The sequence below is a fragment of the Lissotriton vulgaris genome, chromosome 1_1 (genome assembly GCF_964263255.1).
Source record: "Lissotriton vulgaris chromosome 1_1, aLisVul1.2, whole genome shotgun sequence".
In the NCBI taxonomy this organism is placed as follows: Eukaryota; Metazoa; Chordata; class Amphibia; order Caudata; family Salamandridae; genus Lissotriton; species Lissotriton vulgaris.
In genome coordinates this window covers 92,849,658-92,873,301 of record NC_141685.1, presented here as the reverse complement: position 1 = coordinate 92,873,301, position 23,644 = coordinate 92,849,658, and the positions used below count along the sequence as shown (strand labels likewise).

The 23,644-nt window shown below is 43.2% G+C and overlaps 1 protein-coding gene across 1 annotated transcript; it reads right to left on the bottom strand.

Annotated features, from left to right (window-relative positions):
• Positions 1-17,153: 17,153 nt before the first annotated feature.
• Positions 17,154-19,779, bottom strand: LOC147737525 (uncharacterized). Its single transcript, XM_086933821.1, has one exon. The coding sequence runs from the start codon at positions 19,675-19,677 to the stop codon at positions 17,743-17,745; it is 1,935 nt and encodes a 644-aa protein (XP_086789947.1). The 5' UTR covers positions 19,678-19,779; the 3' UTR covers positions 17,154-17,742.
• Positions 19,780-23,644: the final 3,865 nt, after the last annotated feature.

Sequence of the window (23,644 nt, the reverse complement as noted above, 5' to 3'; positions counted from 1 at the left end):
GCATACATGAATTGAAACACTTGGAGGTATGGGGTCCCCCACACAAGCCTAAGAGACCTTCTTTATTTTATAAAACATAGTTCCTATGTGGCTTTTAAATCAGCCACAGTGACCCCCATCTTAAAAAAACCTGGGGCTGATCCTTCTTCCCTGTCTAACTTCCGCCCTATTTCTCTGCTGCCTTTCCTGGGCAAAATTCTGGAGAGCCATGTCACCACCTGCCTCTCGGCCTTCATCGAGGAGAACCATCTTTGGGCTTCCCATCAGGCCGGCTTCCGTCCAGTCCATTCGACAGAGTCTGTTGTTATCTCCGTCCTGGATGAGCTTAGGCAGAGTGCGGATACCAACTCCCCCCAGGCCCTTGTTCTCCTCGATTTGTCTGCCGCCTTCGGCGACCATTCCATCCTTCTCGACCGTGTCGGGGGTGCCCGGCATTCGGGGGACTGCTCTGGCCTGGCTCACTTCCTTCTTACAAGATCGGACACAGGTCGTTCACTTGGATGGCTTCTCTGCTCCCTCCCTTTCTGTCACCTGCGGTGTCCCCCAGGGTTCTTCCCTTTCCCCTCTCCTGTTCAACCTCTATATCCACCCTCTCATTGCTGCTTTACAAAAAATCAAAGTGTCAGTATTTAACTATGCTGACGACCTCCAGCTTATCTTCATCCTTTTCTCCTCTCACGATTCTAGTCTTAAATTCCACACTGTACTTACTTTCATCTATGACTGGATGAACTACAACCACTTAAATCTTAATCCGGACAAGATGGAACTGGTCCTCACCGGTGGCCTTCCCAGTCCATGGTCCCCTGCCTTTGGCCCCCTGCCCTTGGTCCCCCCCTTACCTTCCACCAAAGCAAAAACCCTCGGTATCCAAATTAGTCAAGATCTGACCATGTGCCCTCAGGTCAGCTCCGTTGTTTCGACCTGTTTCTTGTCCCTCCGTACTATCCACAAAATCTCTTGTTTCTTTTCTGTCGAGGCCCTCAAGCTCATCATCTCGGCCATGATCATTTCCCGCCTGGATTATGGCAATGGCCTTTATGTAGGGATTCCGGCGTATGAGCTTCGGCGCCTTCAACTTATCCAAAATCAGGCAGCGCGCCTTATTTACAGGCTCCCTAAGTGTCATCGCGTTACCCCTCTACTCAAATCTCTCCACTGGCTACCCATTTCCCAGAGATTCCCATGTAAGTTGGGCTGCCTGACCTTCATGGCTCTAGCCGGCACTGCTCCAGCGTTTGTCAACTCGAAAATCCGTGCCTATCTCCCCAACAGAAGCCTCCGCTCTTCCACCCAGGCTCTCTTGGAGGTACCTCGCTTTAGGAGGAAAAAACAGGGAGGCCTGCGGTTCTCTAACCATTGCCCCCCGGCTTCTGGAACGCTCTCCCTTTCACCATCGGTCTCTCTCTGTCTACATGGATTTTCGCAAAGCTTTAAAAACTCATCTCTTTTCCCTAGCTTTCCCACTGCAGTAATCTCCCGGCACTTCCTCTTCCTCTGATGTCACGTTACAGCGCCAAGAAACCGCTAGGTGTTAGTGCGCTTAATACATTTTTTCAACTTCAACTTCAACTTCAACTTCAACTTCCTCACTAGGGGGTGTGGCATACAAGGCACTATAGGACCTGTTCCCACCATCATTATAATATGATTTCCCCTTTTGTGTTTTATGGAATTGTAACAATGCTGCTTGTATTATTTTTAATCATATCCCTGATTATTCTCGCAAAAATACTGCATCTTAGAGCACGTTGTTAAAATAAACATTTTAAACTTTACAGTGTCTTTTTTACCCATGTTGTGGACTGGTATGAGAATAACAAACAAAAGAGTGTTCTTGATTCCCACCATTCCTGAGAGTAACCTAAGTCGCATGTTCTGGGTTGTCTAATCATTGGTTACTTTGCTGTAGGACGAAGAGCTAATGTGACACTGATGCTAGTCGGTTAGGGGTTCTAGGTACTGAGGTGAGTTTTTTTGGTACACCACAATTCACTGAGGTCCTGGGTCTCTGTGCACAGTTCTGTGTCTGAGCAGAATCCCTGCAACAGGAGTGAGAAGAATAGTGGAGGGATTGAAGGGGAAGAAAAGTTTGCATTTATATAGCGCCTGTTACCCCTGAAGGGTGTTGAAGCACTTTTCTGGCGAGTAGCACGCTATTCTGGAACCCATAATGGATTAGTGTTGAACATTAGTGTAGTGAAATATGAAGTAATTTGAGTGGTGCAAACATTATTCAGTTATTTGGATAGAGGAGGGTAGGTGGTGGGATAGAAGAGGGAAAGCGGTTTGAATTTATATAGCGCTTGCTACCCCTAATGGAGTTTTAAAGTGCTTTTTTGGCGAGTATCACACTACTCTGGAACTCATAAGGATTAGCATTGAATTAGTATGGTGAAACATGAAATTAATTTGAGTGGTGGATATGTCAGTCATTTATTTGGATAGAGAAGGGTAGGCAGCGGGATAGAAGAGGGAAAGAGGTTTGTATTTATATAGCGCTTGCTACCCCTGATGGGGTTTTGAAGTGCTTTTTTGGTGAGTAGGCTGCTACTCCGGAACCCATAAGGATTAGTGTTAAATTAGTATGGTGAAACAGGAAATTAATTTGAGTGGTGGCTATGTTACAATAGTCAGTTATTTGGATTGAGAAGGGTTGGGGAGGAGTAGAAAAGGAAAAAAGGTTTGCATTTATATAGCGCTTCTAACCCTGATGGGGTGTTGAAACGCTTCATTGGCAAATAGCACGCTACTCTGGAACCCATAAAGGATTAGTGGTGAATTATTATAGTGGAATATGGAATTTGAGAAGTGAACATGTTAGTCTGTCTGTTATTTTGATTGAAAAGGATAGTGGTGGGATAGTCAAGGATTTCTTTTTTAGGTCATAGCAGTAGGAGGGGGCTTTTGGATGAGTAAAAGGGTTTTGGAGGGGAAGAGTCAGAGGGAAGAGTTTAGAAAGGTTTGCTTTGGGGATCAGTAAAGTAAAAGATGTCAGATGATGCAGGGAGGGGTAGAGTAGGAGAGAGTCTAGAAAGGGTTATTTTGGGGATCATAGTAGTAGTATGGGGTTTGGTATAAACGAGAGAGTGGACGTAGAGAATATATTGATAGCAGTATAGGGTGAGAGATAGGGTAGCGCATTGGAAATAGTAGTCGAGATGAGACAGATAGTTGGGCTAGAAGATATATTGAGAGAGGTATAGGCTGAGAAATAGGGAAGTGCATTGGAAATACTAAATTAGAAGAAAGTGATAAATGTATAGATCCATAAGTACAGTGAAAGTATATAGATGCATAAAGGTGGTACGTATATGTAGATTAAAGATATTGATAGAGGTACATGATGAGAAATAGGGTAGTGCATTGGATATGCTTTTTCAGGAGAAAAGTAAACAACACACAGATCCAAGAACATGGAAGGTACATAGATGCACAATGGAAGCAAGTACATGTAGACCAAAGATGATTTTTAATTTTTTTTTATTAACAACATAATTATTGTACATGTTTATACAAAGCAATACAAAAAGACAGGTACAAATCTATGATGAAATAAATGCTTATTTACAGTGAGAAATGCTGTGAATTTCTGTTTGTGTATGGTGCTTTTGTGGGGAAGAGCCAATTCTTGAATAGTTTTCTGAAGATAAGGTGGTTGTCAGTGGATCTTATGTTGGGGGTAAAGAGTTCCATAGTTTGGCTACTTGAACAGAGAAGGATGTGCCACCCATGTTTTTTTCTGGTATCTTAAGATTTTGAGGCAAGATGCCCCTTTAGAGCAGAGGTTCCTTTGCTGAATGTGTTTGATGATTTTATTCCTGATGAAGAGCGGTCCCATTCCATGCAGTGCTTTGTGGGTGATACAAAGTAGCTTGAACGTGGATCTTCTGGCAACCGGTAACCAATGCAGGGCTTTCAAGGCAGGTGAGATGTGGTCTCCCGGTTTGATATGCAAGAGTAGTCTGGCAGCCGAGTTCTGAATCCGTTGTAGTCTTTTCATGGTCGTTAAATGTGATCCGTGGTAGAGGCTATTGGAGTAATCAAGTTTGGACAGAACAAGAGAGATCGTAGCTTGGATCTTGTGTAGAAATCCCAAATGAGGGAAAATTTGTTGCAGTGTTGTTATAGTGACAAAGCTTGATCTTGCTAGTTTGTCCACTTGGGCATTCTTTGATAGCTTGGAGTCCATGGTCATTCCGAGGTTCCTAACTTCCTTCGATACTTTAGGCGGTGATCCCAGTTCATCAGGCCTGGCGGCAAGTGGGTCATAATGGCTCCAAGTCATCCACTGATCTACAGCTCTGAGACAACTGAAAATTGGGGATTTTCCAATGTCTTTGGGGTGTTCCAGTTGAAGTATTTGTGTGTCGTCAGCATAGTTATAGCACGTGGGGTGAAATTGAATGATCAGTACCGGTAATGACTTCATGTAGATGTTGCAAAGCATGGGTGAGATGATAAAAGCCTTGAGGGACCCCTGCTTTTGTGGTGTATGGTTTGGACGAGAAAAGTGGGGTATGGATGGCATTAGTTCTTTTTCGAAGGCAGGACACAATCCAGTCTAGAGCAGTCCCCGCTATGCCGGCTTCATAGAGTCTTCGTTTCGGAAATGAATTCAATTAGGATCGCTATACAAGATATGGTGCCAAAGTTCATAATGCCATCTTTGATGCAATCTTCCTAGTTTTTCAGTGCAGGACAGAATTTGCCGGATGTTACGCTGAGTGTGGCACTTCTTTACGATCCCAAAGGGATTCTGTAAGGACAGTATCCACTTGTTCTTGCTAAAATTTACATTTTGTTACTATCAGTCAGGGAACTTAGAGTCAAATAACTTAAAGTATAAGTAAAAGATTAATATATTAGAAGTTTCAAAACTCCACGTTCGATTTCTGAAGAACAAATAAATCATTGTGGCATCTCCCTGCGCTTCTGGTTAACGAAACTCGGCAGAGAAGACCTACAACATAAGCGAAATGCAGCTGGCAGCCCCAGCGTGTACATGCACGTTTTTACAGTGTTCAAAGATGGCCAATCAGTTGGGTGGCGGTTTAGCTGCCGCTTGCTGTATGGTACAAGTGGGATGATACAAAGTATGTATCTAAGACTACCCAAGGTTACATTCCTGTTTTTCTATCACAAACTTACTTCAAATGTTTAGTTTAATTTAACCGCATCGCTGCTAGAGCGATTCCCCTGCTGTGCTGGACAGCAATAAAAACGGGTGTGGTCATGACGAGCTCAGCTCGTCATGAGCACAGGAGCACTGTACTGCATGACGAGCTGAGCTCCTCATGAGCATGGAAGGGGTTAAGTTATTCCTGTAACTGTTAAAAATGAAGAGATAGATATTGAGAACACAATTTGTCACAATAGATTCCATCTTGTTTGTTACACAACGTGGATATCACTGTCTTTGATGGTGAGACTGGGACTGCTCTTATCAAGGAAATGCCACTGAGTTCAAGCTGCCCAGACCTTTAATAGACAGTTCTCAACCACAATATTTTGGCAAAGAGGTCAAGCCAGGAATAAATGAGTGAGGTTTGCTGCCCAACTCCATGAACTAAACACCTTGTTGGGGGGTTCACAAGGATTTTTTGAAGCACTCTGTACTTTAACAGAGCCCCTTTCCAAGCACTCAGTGTTTACAGATAAGAGACTAAAGGCATAAGGTGATGCCTAAGATTGTATTTCATACTAATCAAGTTACTGCCTGTGTAAACTTGGCTCACCAAATGCAGCAATAGCAGGCAGAAAAGGCTTACTTTAAGGTCCAGAACTGTCTAATCAATGTTTCTTCTAAACATTAGGGGATTCAACAAACTTTATTCAATTTTATAGACAAAAAAACATAAAAGTCATACATACGATGCTTTTTTGCAACATGCTGCTGGGGTTCTGGACAAGGAGATTGAATTGGCTGTTAGACTATTATCTCGCTCACCTTCCCACCCTTCCATAGTGGTTTCGTCTGTTGCTCCATATGCCGGTTCCCATACTCAGCCTCAGTCCCCTCAAGTAGGCTTGGTGGACATACCTCAAGATATGCCTCAAAACCAGGCTGGGGGTATCGCCCCCTTACACCAGTTGTTGTCACATGGGTCGGTGCCAAGTCACGAATTTTTAGGTCAGCCGCTGACAAGACCCCTGGCATTGGGATCGGACCAGGAGGCGTTAAGAGGAAGCGCCCATCGGTTGGGGGCCCTTGAAATCTCAGAAAGAACATTGGATCACAGTCATCTTCAGCAGTCCACCCAGTAGTACCATGCCTCAACCCCACGACCAAGGAAGACGTTTACCAGCTGAACAATAAGGTGATGCACTGGCTCAATTCCAACACTGCCCCTGGGCTTAGGGTGGAAAACCAAATTCCCATGGTGCACCGGACACAGTGGGTTGGTAGTACCAAGAAATCCTGGCTGGGGGACTGTATTATCATCAATTTTAACAATCCAGTCATGGTAAACCGAATATTAAGCACGGTTGCCCAGTCTAACAGCAGGTGTTAGAACTCGGCAATCTTGACACTGCCGCTGAGATACTTCTACAGACCCAATTATTACCAACTATGGTCCCAGAGCGATCGACTCCAAGAGGTGGCCCATAGGGGTCGTGCAGAGGGGATTATAGGGGTAAACACAGCAAATAGGTGTACTCCTCTGGGCTCATTGGAAGATTGCGATTGCCGATGTGTGGGTATCTTGGACCCTGTGGCCCCCGCATCCCAGGGAAATGTATCACCCCGGAACAGGCATTGAGTGTGAATAGAGGGTGTAAATTTCTTTCTTGGAATATCGCGGGGCTGGAGAGCAAGATTGAGAACACCGAATGGTTGGCCCTTGTTAAGAGTTTTGATGTGATATGCCTCCAGGAAACATGGGCTGTAGACAATAATTATCACTTGGATGGCTATAAATCTCTCTTCATTCCAGCTACACCATCCAGGTCAGGGAGAGCCAAGTGGGGGCTTATCACCTTTTTTTCTCTAGCTGTCCTTGGCATCTCTGCTACCTCACTAAACGTCTCTCCCAATTTACATGCGATGTTGTTGTCCAGTGGAAAGAGCAAGCTACTTCTAGTAAACTTTTACAACGCGGGGGTTACACACCTGGATGAGGGCTATATAACTCGGGTGGAGTCTGTACTTCAGGATAGCATCTTGAAAGGTCAGAGTTATCACTACATTTTTAGGTCTCGCCTAGACGAAAGCAAAAGCGAAGCTTTTGCTGTCTAGGGCGAGACAACTTATGTAATCACTTTTGGGGGAATGTGGACAGCAGACTGTCACGAGCTTCTCCTGCCGGAGATTGTACCTCGTGAGCGCGCACGTCGCCGTGCCTCATATTTCCCATGCGCGAAGAAAGCCACACTGAACACACACATGCAGGCAGGAAGGCACACACACACAGGAGCGCACCTACACACATACAACCCCCCCGCCGATGCCGCATACATAGAAGCACCCCTCCGCAGCATACATAGAAGGCCTGCCGCCGCCGCATACATAGAAGGCCCCCCCAATCCCCCCCGCCGCCGCATACAAAGAAGGGGCCCCCCTCCCCCTGGCCGCCGCCGCATACATAGAAGCACCCCCCCTCCTGCCGCCGTATACATACAAGTGCCCCCCCAGCCGCCGCATACATGCAAGCGCCCCCCCACTTACCGTCATTCTAAAGTCTTGCAGCCTCCGCGGGGCTCTCCCTCGGGCATGAGCCCCGCGTCACCAGCACTGCTTCTCCGTAGGCGCGTGTGCGGGCTTCCGAAGACGGAAGTCCCGCCCCAAAGAAGGTTTCGCTTTCGCTGTCGGAGCTGGTTTTGCTGGGAGGAGGGGGAAGGAGCCAGGTGCTGGTCCTGCCTTGGCACACTTGTTTTTGTATGGTTTCGGGTGCACAGTCGCACACCAAGGTAATTTGGAGAAAGTTTCTCTTCACTTCCAGCCTGTCAGTATGTTTGAGGTATAGAATGCGTTATTAGTGTGCATCGCATGACGCAGTGGTGCGTGCCACTAGCCAGGCACTAACTTGCTGGTTCGTGTGTGTCTTTTCTGCACACACAATGTTGTTGTGGAATGTGTAGCTCTGAATGGACTGCCTGAATGTGAGCTGGTGGCGTGCACCCTTTGGCGTCTTGGAACAGGCTCTCTTCACACACTGATTTGCTGTTGTGTGTTTGTAGTCAGTGCGCACCAATGGAGCTGTTAGTGCATTTTTTTTACTTAGTGCAAGCTCGATATGTAGGTATTACAGCGCTTTGCACACCACATACATTACAGATGAAAACATTTGTTTTTTGTAGGTGTGCGGAGATTGTTATTCCTGATGACTGTGTGGGTGGAGTCAAGGCTGCTCTCCTTAGGTCCGTGACTCTGGTTGCCCTGGAGCTAATGGTGCCGTGCAGGGACGATGGCCAAGCAGGTTTGTGTCCTGACTGAGGCACCTGTCCTGGTGCAGCTGCTTGAGGTGCAGCCCTCCGAGCTGTTGCATTTTTCTGTAGAAGCTCTTCGGGGCATGACACAGGGCAAATCGGAGGCACAGAGCTGTAGGGTAGTGTTAGAATAGATGGTATGCCATTGCTGTATGTGTGCGTGGTGCCTGTCTGCAGTGTGTGTGTATACAGTGCCTGTCTGCAGTGTATGTGTGCGCGTGCGGTGGCTGTTGCAGTGTGTGTGCGTTTGCCTCAAATAATCAGTATTAACTGAACAGACACAAATGAAACAAGATAAAAAAAATTTAAAATACATCTTTATCGCTCAATCACGTTCTGAACTCCAGCATATATTGCTTCTGCAAAAAGCATGGATTCTCTCAAAACTCTGCTCCTGAAAGAGTCGAAATTCACACACAGCTATGCTCATGTGTGGAAGAGAAAAGTGTGTGACTTGTTATGTACTCACAATATTTCTTGTAGAGGCATAGGATGCCCATTCCTGCAGGCACATAGCTCACAAATACAAATCTACATGTTCTTTTATTGCCACATTAAAACCGAGATAACTCATTTTTCGTCTATAAAATATCCCATTAGATACTGCTCATCTTCCAAGTCCTTCTTTCGATCTGCTTCTATTTCGTTTCTTTTTCTTGGTTTATTGTGTTTCTGTTTCTGCCGGTCTCCTCAGTCTCCATAGCTCCTGTCTCTCACACCTTTATTATATCCAGGAACTACATATGCACCCTAACTCCACTCTGGCCTCCCAGCTCTTTTTCCTGCCATGTTATGCCCATTTCTCTCTCTTTATTTTCTTTCACTGAATCTCTCATAGTTTCCCGCTTTTCTGTTGCAACTGCTTTGTGCCTGACCTCGCTCTGTTGCTTTCTCTTTCTGACAGTTTTCCTATTTGTCACTCATGCTTTTTTAATGCTCATTTTATCCACTTAACTTTTAACATCATACTGGTTTTCCGGTGGCTTTTGCTCATTTTCTTCAATGTGGAGCTGTACATAATTATGTATTTGAATGTATACAGTGCAAAAGTAGCTAGAAAGCAACGCTGTGACATAACAAGAGGGAATAGGCTAATTCTGTATCATGCACATCAAGGATTTTAGTAGAGACAAATCAATGCAGATCAATGGGACGTTTCTTTAGATGAGGCGAATGAGCCTCAGAAGCTCCTCGCTGCTGATGTTGGGTGAGTTGCTCCTAGGACAGGTGGTTGCCGTTTTCCAGGCGCTAGATAATCAGCAGCATCAGGTCTCCATCGCTAGGTCTAGGAACAGATCATGGGCTCAGCAGGGAACAGCGTCCGAAGTATGTTTAGACAAGCATTTTCAATACAATAGGTCTCACATTTGCGAGAGTTTAAGCTATTAGGATTGTAAATGGCAATGCCTTTTATTTACGTTTTAAAACTCAAAACATAAATAAAAAGCATTGTCATTTGCAATGCCAATAGCTCAAACTCATGGGAATGCGAGACCTATTGCATTGCAAATGCTTGTTCTAACAGGGGATTTTAACACTGATGTGTGGGGACATCAGGCAAGGAGGAGTGGAAGCTATGGACTGTGCACGACAAGCAGGCTTACACATGGAACATACTCCCCCGGGTATTGAGCTTAATTTCATCTTGCTTGAATTTGATCTAACATCTGTAATGAATATGCTGCCTCCGAGGAAAACAGACATTACTCTCACCGTTATTGGAATAGGGTGTGAGACCTTTATTGAATTCACCTTTGTATCTACCCCCCTTATTCTCTGGTTTTCTGTGCAGGCGAGTGAATGCAGTGACCACAACCCCATTTGTGTCCGAACATTCGGACATACCAAGGTGGGCGCGGGGGGGCTGGTGTCTCCCTTAAAGTGGTGGAAGCGGGGAGGAGCATAAAGTGGGGGTGTATTGTCCCAGAGCTACTCCACGAGTCCCGTTTAACTCGGTGTCGCAGCAAGTTTGCAACCTGTCTCGATGATGAGGCAAGTGGGGAACATCCTTTACAAAGATGCGTTGTAAAGTACCGCGTACATCCAAGGCAAGTGCTCCGGACATAATGGGTGCATTTGGATCCATGTCTACTGTCATAAGGAAGTTACTATGGGCCTCGGGTGGGGGCTGTAAGCAACCAGGTCCACGATGGTTTGACTCGGCGTGCTCCCAGGCTTCCAGGAACCTGAGACAGGCCTTGGGTATTAAGCCCCGAGACCGGGTGGCGCTCAAAGGTCACGAAGAGCATATAAGGCTGCTCTAGCAACTCACAAAGTGCCCATACAATAAAAATGCTGCAATTGTAAATACATATCAACTACCATTTGTTGTGTTTGAAACATTTTATTGAATAATAAAACCTAATAAACATAAGCTGATTATTAAAGCAAAACAAAACATCAGTTGCCATACACAAAAGAGACAAAGGTAGTACATAAAAATCAACATACTGTAACACAGCAAAGTTATGTAGAGCACAATTCCTAATTTCGTGCAATCTTTAAAGTTCAACAATAGAAACATTCATAAAGAACAGGAAAGGAAAGAAGGAAGGTGGGATACAGTGATTTCAATAATGTAATGCTTCCTACATATCGAAAAACAAATACTATTATTTTCCTTAAGCAATAAAGTCCGCACATTAAAATACTAAGAGAAAAATATTGAACAATGAACATTTCATGTGTAATTAGAATTCTATTTGAATATTTTAACCCCCTCAGCATTATTTGACTCATGATTACAACCTGAATAATTTCTGGATTTGAACCGCCTCATGGAGCTCAAAATCACATATTTTCCTACAAAAGGATTCAAATGATAAACTTGAATTTTAATTCAATTTATTGATTTAGGCTTTTTTGGAGATCAACAATTTTAAATATATACAAAATCCATACACTTTTGTAAAATTGTCACCTAAACTTGAATTCCATCCACTTTCTGATTAAACACTACCCATTCCAGCAAGCATCACAGGACCACTTGTTGTTATCTTCCTAATTAGTGATAATGTTTCGGATGATTTTGAGGGAGGAGATTATCCCGGTCTGGCTAAAACTGTTTAATGGGATCTTAGAAGGTAAATCTCGCCTGCCTGACTCTTGGAGTGATGCAGTTATTGCACTCATTTTAAAGCAAGGGAAGAACCCAACTCAATGTCAGTCATACCGCCGAATTTCTTTGCTAAGTGTTGACTATAAAGTCTTTGCTGGAATTCTGAATGCCCGGCTTAGCAAAGTTGTTGGGCCAATAATTCACATGGATCAAGAGGGTTTCTTGCCAGGCCGGCAGATGTCCGATTTAATACACACCTTAATTGGGTCGATTGGGTCTCCCTCTATCAATCATTACTGTTGATGCAGCCAATGCCTTTGACCGGGTGAACTGGCACCTTCTGGATAGGGTTCTTAAGGTCTTTGGTTTTGCCGATAGTTTTAGGGAAGTGTTGAAAGAAATATATAAATCCCCTCGGGCCCAGATTCTGGTTAATGGCAATCTCTCCCCGGTAGTTAAGATAGGGCGTGGAACTAGGCAGGGCTGCCCGCTTTCCCCCATCTTATTTGATTTATATATAGAGCCGCTAGCTCAGAGCATAAGGTTGAATCAGAAGATTGTCCCTTTGTAAATAAACGGGTTTGTACGAAAGTTAGCACTGTATGCTGATGACCTGATTCTTCTATCATCCAATGTCAGCACTCCACTTTCAGAGCTTGAAGCTGAAACCCAAACTTTTGGATTATCAGATAAACAATGAGAAAACCGAGGTTATGGCCTGGAACATAACCGATCAGGAGGGGAATTTTGCTAAAGAACTTAGATACTTAGGAGTTATAATATCTCAGGTCCCCGCCCTAATCCCCAAGATTAATCTAGTTAGAGTTTCAAAAGAGGTCAATGTCCTACTATACAGATGGCAGAGCATCCCACTTTCATTGTATGGGCGAGTAAATCTCAACAAGATGTGTGTCCTCCCAAAATACGCTTACCTTTTTAACAACATTCCTTTAAAATTCGGAAAATCTGATATTCTTAAAATCCAGGGCAAGATATCTTCCTTTATCTGGACAAGTAAAGCGATCCGGTTATCCTGGAAGAAATTAAGGTGCAAACTCCAGCGAGGGGGGTGGCCCTACCAGACTTCCAGCTGTACTGTTGGGCTTATCAACTAAATAACTGTAAATGCTATTGCTCTCTCCGGACAGTTAGCTGATAGGCTGCATGTTTAAAGCCATGTTAGTAGGGAAAGAGGAGCTAGTTTTCATGTACAAGTTTGACTCTCCTAAATTCTTTTAAAAAATGTGTTTAAAGACTCTGCGTTCGGCGGCTAGGTTGTGGTCGGACAGCTGAAATTGTTTAGAACTATCCTATTATAGTGATTGGGCGCCAGTTTGGGATTCTCCCGGTACACCAGAGTTTCTTTTGGACTCTCTTGCTTACCCACTAAAAGAGGCAGGAGTTGTATATTGGGGAGACATTGTACTGGGTGACAAATGCCATTCCTGGGAATCCTGGAACCATATTACTAACTGTACTTTGTCCAGGTTCAAGTTTTATCAGCTCTCTTCCTGCTGTAAGAAGCAAAGCTGGCCACGTACAGAGGATAGCAGTATGGAAAGCGAACTACAGGATCTAGGTCCTAGGAAAAAAGAAGTGGCGAATGGTATAACCATCTTTTGGCAGCTACAGACAGAAAGATGGATCATCCATACAGAATCTGGGAGAACTACTCGCCGAGCGAGGAGTTGGAAACTTTATGGCAAGCATCTCTAGATACTCTTTACCCCCTGATTAAATCTGCTGCATTGAGAAAAAACACTTTGTTACACTCCATAGAATCTATTGGTCTCCACTTAAGTTATCCAAGATAAAGGGAGGTGGAGAAGCCAGCTGTATGAGTTGCGGCCTTCAGAATGCAGATGATCTCCATGTATTCACGTCCTGTTTCAAGATACAAGAAATTTGGGAAAATGTGGGTAAGACTATCTCTAGAGCCCTGGGTCGCATCGTGGAGGTAAGCCCAACTCTTATACTATTTGGTTTTACTCCTGCACTGGGGGGAGCTTCAGACCCGATAGGGCCCCAACTAAAACTGGTGTTTTACTTAAATTTGCTGGCTAGGAGGGAGATTTGTAAAGCATGGCTCCAGGCGACATCTCCTACTTGGAATGCTTGGTGGAGTTCTGTTAGAACCAATAGGATCAAGGCTGCATTAATCTCCTCTATCCACAATGGATCTGATCTCTTCAGTTACTGCCGATAAGGTCGACTCTATACAGTAGTAGGATCTGAACTCATGTTGAGCAGGATCCAGACAGTCCGTATTTTCAAAGAAGGTGGTGATTACCTGATTCATGTCCTTTTCTAAAATGTTAGCAGGAAGTGGAAGGACCAATTTGGATCTGTAGTTCTTTCCATCTGAGGGATTGAGGGAAAGAGTCTTTAGAAGTGGCAAAATCAATGCCTTTTTCCAAGCATCTGGAAACAAGCCAGACTTGAGCACCATTTTAATAACAAAGTGAGATGAGCAGAAATGGTAGCTGAAACTGAATGGAGGGCAAGAATCTGCAGGGCTCCAAATTTCATAGTGTTGATAAGATTAGAGACTTTCTCTTCAGGAAGTGGGGTGAATGTACTCATTACCAGGAAATGGAAAGTTAGTTTATTCACCGTACGTTACTCCACTGTATCTGTCCCTGAAGATTATCTGGTTTTATCTTATAATTCAGGAATATTTTATTTACTTTGGAAAAAAGAATTTGGTTAGTTCGTCACAGCTTTTCGGCTGGGAGTTGCTACGATTTTATAACCAAAGGATGAAAGTGATTTAACTGTGTTAAACAGCAGGCTGTAACTCTTCCTCCAACATTGCTGTTGGTGCCTACATTTTCTGTTACATTTCTTGAGATCATAGGAGTACCATGGCATGTAAGGCGCAGACAGATGGTTAGTCTTCAATCTAAAAGGCCCTACTTGACAAACTGTCTGGTAACAATGTGCGAGATGATTAGCCTTAAGAAGCTCAAGACTTTCACTGATCAGAAGTAGCTCTCACTTCAGAAAAGGTTGAAGACCCCTGTTGTAAACACCTAATATCCCCAAAATCAAATAATTGATGAATGCAAAACAGCAGGCAGGCCTTTTATTGGCCCATTGGCGAGCGCTGGCTCAATGCAAGGACGAGGTAGCATTCACTGGCATTTTTATGAAAAGTGCAGGCTTGTTACAAAACTGGCGATTTTTTGTTGCACATTGCTATATCCAGGAGGGTCTGAATGACAATGCTCCCAAATATAATCATGCTGTGTGGGAAACAGTGGCCTAAACTCTGCCGGCAAACACAAGCTATTCAGGATAGATGTGTTGCAGCAAAGTTTGTACTATGTTGTGACTTGGACACAGCCAATTGCTTTGGTCAGGCGATTGACATGAGTGTGGAACTTCGGTGCATTGCCTGGATTTGATCTATATGCTTCTCTAAAGATACCCAAGCATCGTTAATGGACAAGCTATTCGATGGCTCTCACCTTTTAAGCAAGAAAGCGGACTAGGCCCCACACAGATTCCTTGGGTCTGTCTGCCTCCGCCACGCAATTTCAACACAAATCTCGTCCCCTTTTGGCTACAGTAGGGTTTTGCAACTCTGCCAGCGCCAGGCCCTGCTGCAAACACAGCAGGTCTCCCAGTTCTTTCATGGCCATGGCACACAAAGGCAACGTCCAGGACATCATGCCACTGAGTGACCTGCCTCTACAACTGGTGCAGCTGCAAAACCTCTTTGTGTCCTTCCAGACACCGACTCGCCCTATTGTAGGCAGCATCCAACATTTTCTCCAGTGAATTAGATTGTGTTAGTGGCAGACTCCCCTCCCTATTCCATCCAGACTTAACAGTGGCAATGGATGTATTACTTCTGAGATGGGAAGGCCATATGGGAGACAGAGATGAGGGAACCCTCATCACCGGCAGAGACACAACTCCACATCAAGCTGTTTGAGTTGCGAGCATTTCACTTGGCGGTGAAGGACTTCCCACCCACCATCACAGGAGGGCGGGTGCAGTTTCTCACAGACAAGGCAGTCAATGACAGTGGTCTCATCAGGAAATGTCATACTTGAACTTGTTTGGCAGCGAGCCGAGGATTCACTGGCCCCCAGGTACGCTGCCCCGAGATACAGAAGAATCCTTACTGGGTTATATTGAATATAGTGTGAGAAGCATATGGGAGAGACAGTGATCTAACGTCCTGATGAGTCCACGGTAATTAACTGGAATGGTTGAAACATTGACTAAACAGGGACTATTTCATATAAATTATGTCTTCTAAGAATCGCCTTTGCTTAACTTGCATTGTACAAAAGCAATTTACAGCCCTGTTTTTGTGTACAAAATGTGGATCGGACTGTTTTATCATCATATCACTTTCATCTTGAGCACTGCGCAGTCATCACTCAACGATTTATATATACACTATATATACCCTTGCTGCTGAGAATACAATTAGAATTTTTGGAAATGAAAAGGCCACATCTGACTTCTAAACATGATAAAAAGGGTTAATTAATATCTAACCAGGGCCTGCATATGTGATACAGACCAGTGAGATAATGAACTAATAGACCTCTTAGTTGTTCACTGTGCGCCTGGGAAGTACTTCTATGAGTCTACGCTTGTTACTTCTGGAGCAGAATGATGTCGACACTGAGCTGCATGATGTCTCCTACTGTGTGCAGCAGGAGTGCTTTAAAGTTTGAGGATCCAGTCTGGGGTGTGGGGAATATTCACACAGTAAGGAATCTTCAGGTAAAAGAGTACCCACCAGTAAGAGCGTTATCGAAGGCAAGTAACTGGTTGGTTATGTTTTCCTGCTGTCGTATATTATCTCATTCTGGGTGGTGAACTCTGCTCGCGGAGTTTTCCGAACTCCGTGGAGCTCGCATAGTTCATAAAAACTCCGCTCCATGGAGCGTAGCAAGGTTTTTTTCGACGCTTGCGCACTTCAACGTCATGTGCCAGAGCGGGGAAAATCCACCTCCTAATGAGATTTTTCCTTGCTCGCGCTCGCCATGGTCTAATTGGCGAGCAAAATCAACCTCCTGGGGCGATTTCTCAAAGCGGGTCGTCGGATTTCTCAATGTGAGTGGTCGCGGCAGGTCACAAGCACTCGCGTGAGAAAACTTATTTCGCATTGACAAAGCTGCCGCAATTATTTTTAGCGGGCAGGACAAACACCTGGAGATCAAAATCACCACAAACAGCATGACCTTACGTACTCCGCGTAGACCGCCAGACTTTTTTTGTCACTGTGCGGAGTTCCTCATTGAGGAACTATGCATAGGCTTAATCTTATCATGAAAATATAGATATCAGTCATATGCTAAGAATCAATGGTAAGTAGAAACCTTTTGGGTGGAGTAAAATTTAAGGCATTATTATTGTGATTTTTTTGGCAATTAGTTGATTTTTGCAAGCACGAACACTTTCATATACTCAAATTGTGGATTCTGTTGCAATTAAAAATATTTCCAGGCCTGAAATTTCTTTGGAGGTTGAATGCGGACAGCCTAAGTTATCCTGCAAGAGTTTCTTGATGAGTCCTATTGCAACTACAATATGTGCTCTCTCATGTAAAGTCAGGTTGTTAGAAGCTTTTCTGCAACTCAAGATCCGCCTTACTTTTCACCTCATATGGATGCATTTCTCATGATTAGTGAGATCTCCTTTCTGAGTAAAATGTTGCTGGCTTTCCCGTCCTGTATATGCCTTTAGTCCAGTATGAATTCTCTCATGTGAAGTGACATTGTATTCAAGACTAAACCTTATCTGACATTCATAACACACATAAGGCTTTATTCCCCCGTGTGAGCTCGCTCATGTCAAGTGAGAAGTAATTTGTAACCAAAACGTTTCTTGCATTTCGAGCACTCCTAAGGTTTTTCCCCAGAGTGGGATCTCTCATGAAGCAGAACAGTCTTTCAGATTCAAGCTTTTAAGGCATAAGGATTTTCTCCAGTGTGGATATTCTCATGGTGAGATAGCGTTTTTCTCTGCAACTTTCCTGGCATTCAGAGCACTCATAAGGTTTTCATCAGTATGGAGTCACTTATGGTTAGTGAGGCTGTGCCAATCAAGTAGGAATTTCTGGCATTCACCCGCATTGGTAATGTTTTTTCCCTGTGTGCGTCTGCTCATGTAGAGTGAGATTGCGTTTTAATGGATGCTTTTCTGGCACTTGGAGCACTGAATTATTTTGATGGTGTGTTTTCTTATGGCGCTTGTAACCATCTCTTCCTCTGAATCTTTTCTGACATTTAGAGCACTGATATTTTTTTTTCTCTAGTGTGGTTTCTCACATGTTCAGTGAGATTAGATTTTTGGCTGAAACATTTTAGGCATTCGGAGCACTGATAAGGGTTTTCCCCAGTGTGGATTCTTGTATGCTGAGTGAGATTGATTTTTTCACTGAAACATTTGTGGCATTCAGAGCACTGATAAGGTTTTTCCCCAGTGTGGGTTCTTATATGCTGAATGAGATTGCTTTTTACACTGAAACATTTCTGGCATTCAGAGCACTGATAAGGTTTTTCCCCAGTGTGGATTCTTGTATGTTGATTGAGTCTTATTTTGTCACTGAAACATTTCTGGCATTCAGAGCACTGATAAGGTTTTTCCCCAGTGTGAAATCTCACATGTGCAGTTAGAAGTGATTTAAGTCTGAAATCTTTTGGGCATTCAGAGCACTTATAAGGTTTTTCCCCAGTGTGGATTCTTATATGCTTAGTGAGACTGGATTTGTTTATGAAACATTTCTGACATTCAGAGCACTGATAAGGTTGTTCACCTGTGTGGGTTTTTATATGCTGCGTGAGAGAGCGTTTTTCACTGAAACATTTCTGGCATTCAGAGCACTGATAACGGTTTTCCCCAGTGTGGATTCTTATGTGCCGTGTGAGACTACTTTTTGTATTGAAACATTGCTGGCATTCAGAGCACTGATAAGGTTTTTCCACAGAGTGGGTAAATGCATGTTGATATAGAGTTGCTTTGAAACTAAACCTTTTCTGGCATTCAGAGCACTGATAAGGTTTTTCCCCAGTGTGGAATCTCAAATGTGCAGTTAGAATAGATTTACGGTTGAAATGTTTTAAGCATTCAGAGCACTGATAAGGTTTTTCCCCAGTGTGGAATCTCAAATGTGCAGTTAGAAGTGATTTACGTTTGAAATGTTTTGGGCATTCAGAACACTGATAAGGGTTTTCCCCAGTGTGGATTCTTGTATGTTCAGTGAGTGTGATTTTGTAACTGAAACATTTCTGGCATTCAGAGCACTGAAAAGGTTTATACCCAGTGTGGGTTCTTATATGCCGAGTGAGACTGCTTTGGTCACTGAAACATTTCTGGCATTCAGAGCACTGAAAAGATTTTTCCCCAATGTGGGTTCTTATATGCCGAGTGAGACTCCTTTGGTCACTGAAACATTTCTGGCATTCAGAGCACTGATAAGGTTTTTCCACAGAGTGGGTTAATGCATGTCGAGATAGGCTATGTTTGTTACAAAACCTTTTCTGGCATTCAGAGCACTGGTAAGGTTTTTCCTCAGTGTGGGTCCTTGTATGTATAGTAAGTCCTCTTTCGTCACTGAAACATTTCTGGCATTGAGCACACGTATAAGGTTTTTCCACAGAGTGGGTTAATGCATGGCGAGATAGGCTTGGTTTGTTACAAAACCTTTTCTGGCATTCAGAGCACTGATAAGGTTTTTCCCCAGAGTGGATTCTCATATGTTCAGTGAGTTTCGATTTACGGCCGAAACTTTTTTGGCATTCAGCGCACTGGTAAGGTTTTTCCCCAGAGTGGGTTAATGCATGTAGATATAGACTCGGTTTGATACTAAACCTTTTTTGGCATTCAGCGCACTGGTAAGGTTTTTCCCCAGAGTGGGTTAATGCATGTCGATGTAGAGTCGCTTTGACACTAAAGCTTTTCTGGCATTCAGAGCACTGATAAGGTTTTTCCCCAGTGTGCATTCTCATATGCTCAGTAAGATAAGATTTACGCCTGAAACTTTTTTGGCATACTTTGCACGGAGAGTGGTCTTCCCCAGTGTGGATTCTCATATGTTCAGTGAGATAAGATTTACGCCTGAAACGTTTTGGGCATACATTGCACTGAAAGTGGTTTTCCCCAGTGTTCATTCTGTCAAATTCTGTGAGATAAGATTTATGGCTGTATCTTTTTTGGCACATGTAACTTTTTTCCCAAACTTAGGTTACTTTACCTTGATTGAGGCGGTTTTGAACACTGAATTTGTTCTCACAGGTCGTGTTTTTATAAGGTGTATTCCTAGAGTTAGTATCTCTATGTTTAGTTTCCTCTTGCTTATATGCCACGGTAAGAGTGAACCCGATTTTAGAGTTGGGCTTGTTTAGATAATGTTCAGCATTTATCTCTAAAAGAAATTGTGTGTAATCTTCTTAACACTTGAATTGAGCAAAATATGTCTGGAAGCAGCCCTGTAACACATGTCGAAATGTTTTTAGTAGATAATAGTCTTTAGGTTATAGCCTATCCGGCAGCAACTTATTTTGTGACTAAAGTTTTTCTTGAATCGTATAGGTTCTTAGCAATGCAGTGATAAGGTGTTAGTCTGATATTTAATGAATAAACTGATAAGTACCTTTTTGCACTGACGTAATGGCAATAATTGAAGGCGTTAGAACATGCACAATACTATTGTGGATCATTAGTCGCAGAACATCAGTTCCTTTTACCCTTTCTATGTTTGGTGTAAGGTTAAGATTTGTAGTTCTGAAGACGAGGATTTATTTACATTACCTATAGTGCAACGGTGCTCATTTAATCACTTTTTATCTTTAACAGTTTTACATATCCCTCATGCACAGCAGATAATGTTGAGGTGATTTACATAGAATTACAGAACAGTACACAATAAAAAGGAAACAATCTGAGATGGTTATGAACACAATAAAGTGGTGAATTTTTAAGGTTTTCGCAGCAGTGAGCAGAGTGGGTCGTGGTTTTCTACCCAGAGGCAGATAGTCTCAAACTTGTGTAACTAGTTAAAAACGGTTGTTGAACAAAGGTGATTTTCCAATGTTTTGGTTGTTAACGTGTCAGCTTCGGAGTGTTCTCTCAGCGTCTTTTCTTTGATGGTCTGCAGGCGAAACTTTTTGTTATAACTTTCTTTTATGCAGTGTGTGCTTCCTCTCTGGAATTACATGATGTTTTAGATGAAGGTTATTCTGTGCACAGATATATCTTTGCTCTCGGTTGATGAAATGCTAAATTAGAGACTTCACTTACAGTATAGTGCTTTCCTCAGCTCCCATTTCCTCGCCACACCTAGATTTTGGAAAGTGTTTAAACGTAGAATGTTGGCTGTCCTTCAGTTTTTCAAAATAATCTTTCTTATGGCACTGACTTCTGTTGCCTGGTGCTAAATCTTGCTTTCTTCGTTAGTAATTTCAATCACCTATAGTATTAAAATTAAATAGTTAATACATGAAAATTTCCCAAAATATAATTTACAATCCAAATCAATGCAGAGTTGCAGAATTTTGAAAATGTTGAGCTGTTTTTCAAACAGAGCAGAGTGTAGAATTGTAGCCTGAGAGTACTTGGATGTAGGAGTGAGGATTTATAGAATTTTCAACATTTTATTAAGCTCACAAAGGATACATGCACCCTATGGACTTGTAACATAGAATCCCAAAGGCAGAAATTAAAGTCATATGCACTGGCACCAAACAGATATTTAAAAAAGGATACTATTAATTAATTTTTAATGTAGATTTCTGGGACGGGAATGACCCCTCCACGGACAACAGGCGTTTCCCCTGCCCTGAGTTACCACCTACTTGTATCTGGTATCCTGACTTTTGACCTCTGGCCTCTGCCGCACGCAAATCTATTGTGTATTGCGAGGACTATGCCTAGACATATCCCTCAACTATGGTCCAGAGTATGAATCAAGAGCAATGAAATTAAGGAGTACTTTCATGTGCTCATTTTATTCCACCTGATTATCAGTTGTTAGGTTTTTCTGCACCTGGATGTACCGGGTGCAGAAAAACAGGACACAATTTTTTTCCAGACAGGAAAATTAGACTGAAAAGACGCACAAGACTCTGGGTGCAGCAGAAGCAGCCAAGACATATGCTGTTTTTTTACAAACTGGGGGAAACACACAATTCTTCCCTTTGTTAGACATTTCTTTACCCTTCCCTCCCCCGCTTCACCCATCTCCCCCAACTAACCACATGCTTTTATCTACCACCTGCTTAAAACTAGTGGTAAATAAAAGCAGTAAAACACTATGAAATAGTGAATGGCATGTGGTTTGACAGGCAGAAGAATATGTTCCTCGTGGCAACTCCCCAGTCCATGGCGTCAAACTTGTAACTGCATGTTACTGGGATTAATCTACCACAAAACAATTACATGAGATTTTTCTGCCACCCCAGTACTGTGCAACCTCTAATAAGGGACTACGAGAGGTCTTGGACCGGTCCTTTGACCTGGAGGGTCACACCAAGTGTGCCCTTATTTAAGGCAGAGGACTGTCCTGGGTTTAACAGCTAGAGCGGTGGTGGCAATGCACCCTGTTGTAAGGATCAATAGCCTGATGAAATCTTTGCATCATGGTCAGTGGAGTGGCGTCCTGCTGACACACTTATGTAAAGCTCCATTTCTATGCCTGTGCCCAGACTTTGCAATAACATCAAGTACGTGTTTAGGGTGTTGGTGCGCGTAGCATAAATGCAATGTGAGAGTGCGACAGAGTAAACCGCATCTCCTCCCTGCCAGTTGTGTATACAAGTGGGACCATCTATCCCTCTTTTATACCCCAGTTCAAAGTCCTCTGTTACCTAGTAATAATGTGCTCTACAAAGTACTCAGGTGCCTGCTGTGCCACCAGGGATGGTGTCAGCCTGACAGTTTTTCTAAGTTGAAGGGACATCACCTGCAGGCAGAATTACTTAATGGAGACGCTGTGTAGAGAATATAAACTTTATTCGGATTATTACGATCCATAAAAGCATTACAATTACAATTTAAAAAGTCTTTCAAAGAGGTCTAGTTTACAAGTTAAAAAAGCAGAAAATGAATTACAGTACTGTTTAAAGGTTTTTCCGATGTCTATAAATACATTTCAGAAAATTAAGGACATGGTAACATGTGGCTTCGGTGTCCAAAAGCTGCAAACTTAGCATGGCTGCTCTGCATTGTCTAAGACCCCAAGATTTTAAAAGGGTCAGTAGCCAGAGTTTGCGGTGTTCCTGATAAAATTTGCAAAATAGGACTGTGTGAATAGAAGATTGACTTGATGTCCCATCACATGGGCATGGGGGTGGATTTGACTCCCACACGTTTGGCGTTGGAAAGGCCACCAGTTTATGAAATATGTTCAATCTAAATCTTATCAGGAGAAAGCGTTCAAAGGTACCAATGTCAAGTTTTAAGTACGGCTGCATTGAAAGAGTAGATTGGACCAGCGTAGCATGCTGCACCGACTGTTTTCCAGCTTCTGCCTGAAGTCTCATGTTTGTCAAATGATCCAACGCTCGCTTCTTTAAATTATCGTTTGCGAGTTCTCCGATTTTTTCGGGATTACGATAATATTTTTCCAATCCAAGGTCGCCAAGAAAGGTCCGGATATAGGCCAGCCATTTGATTTTAAAAGCATAGTGCAGAGACATTGCATCCGTCAATATTGTTTTTGTGATGTCGTTTGTGTCTGAAACCCAAATACGTCGCCAGAGTAGAAGTGGTTGGATTTTGGCAAGATCTTCAATATATGGTGCCCCTAATTCTAAGTGGCAGGCGTAAACGGAGGATGTTTTGGGGGCAGATAGGATAAATCTAAAAAACTTATTTTCTGCGGTTTGCAGAGAAGTAACGTCCGTGTATCCCCATAGTCCTGCTCCATATAGGGCTGTAGATTGGCACTTGGCTCTATATATGGTTAGCAGTTCTCTGGGTGGACGTTTTCCTAATTTTTGGGAAAACGACACCAAAGCTGCTAGTGCTCTTTTAAAACAATGCTTTCTAGCTTCTATTGCTGGTTTCCAGGAAAGTTTATTGTCTATCGTGACCCCCAGATAACAATAATCGTTTATTGAGGCAATTTTTTGGCTGTCGAGGTAGATGGATGTTTGCTGATTTTTCCCGACCCCAGCCTTCATTACGAAA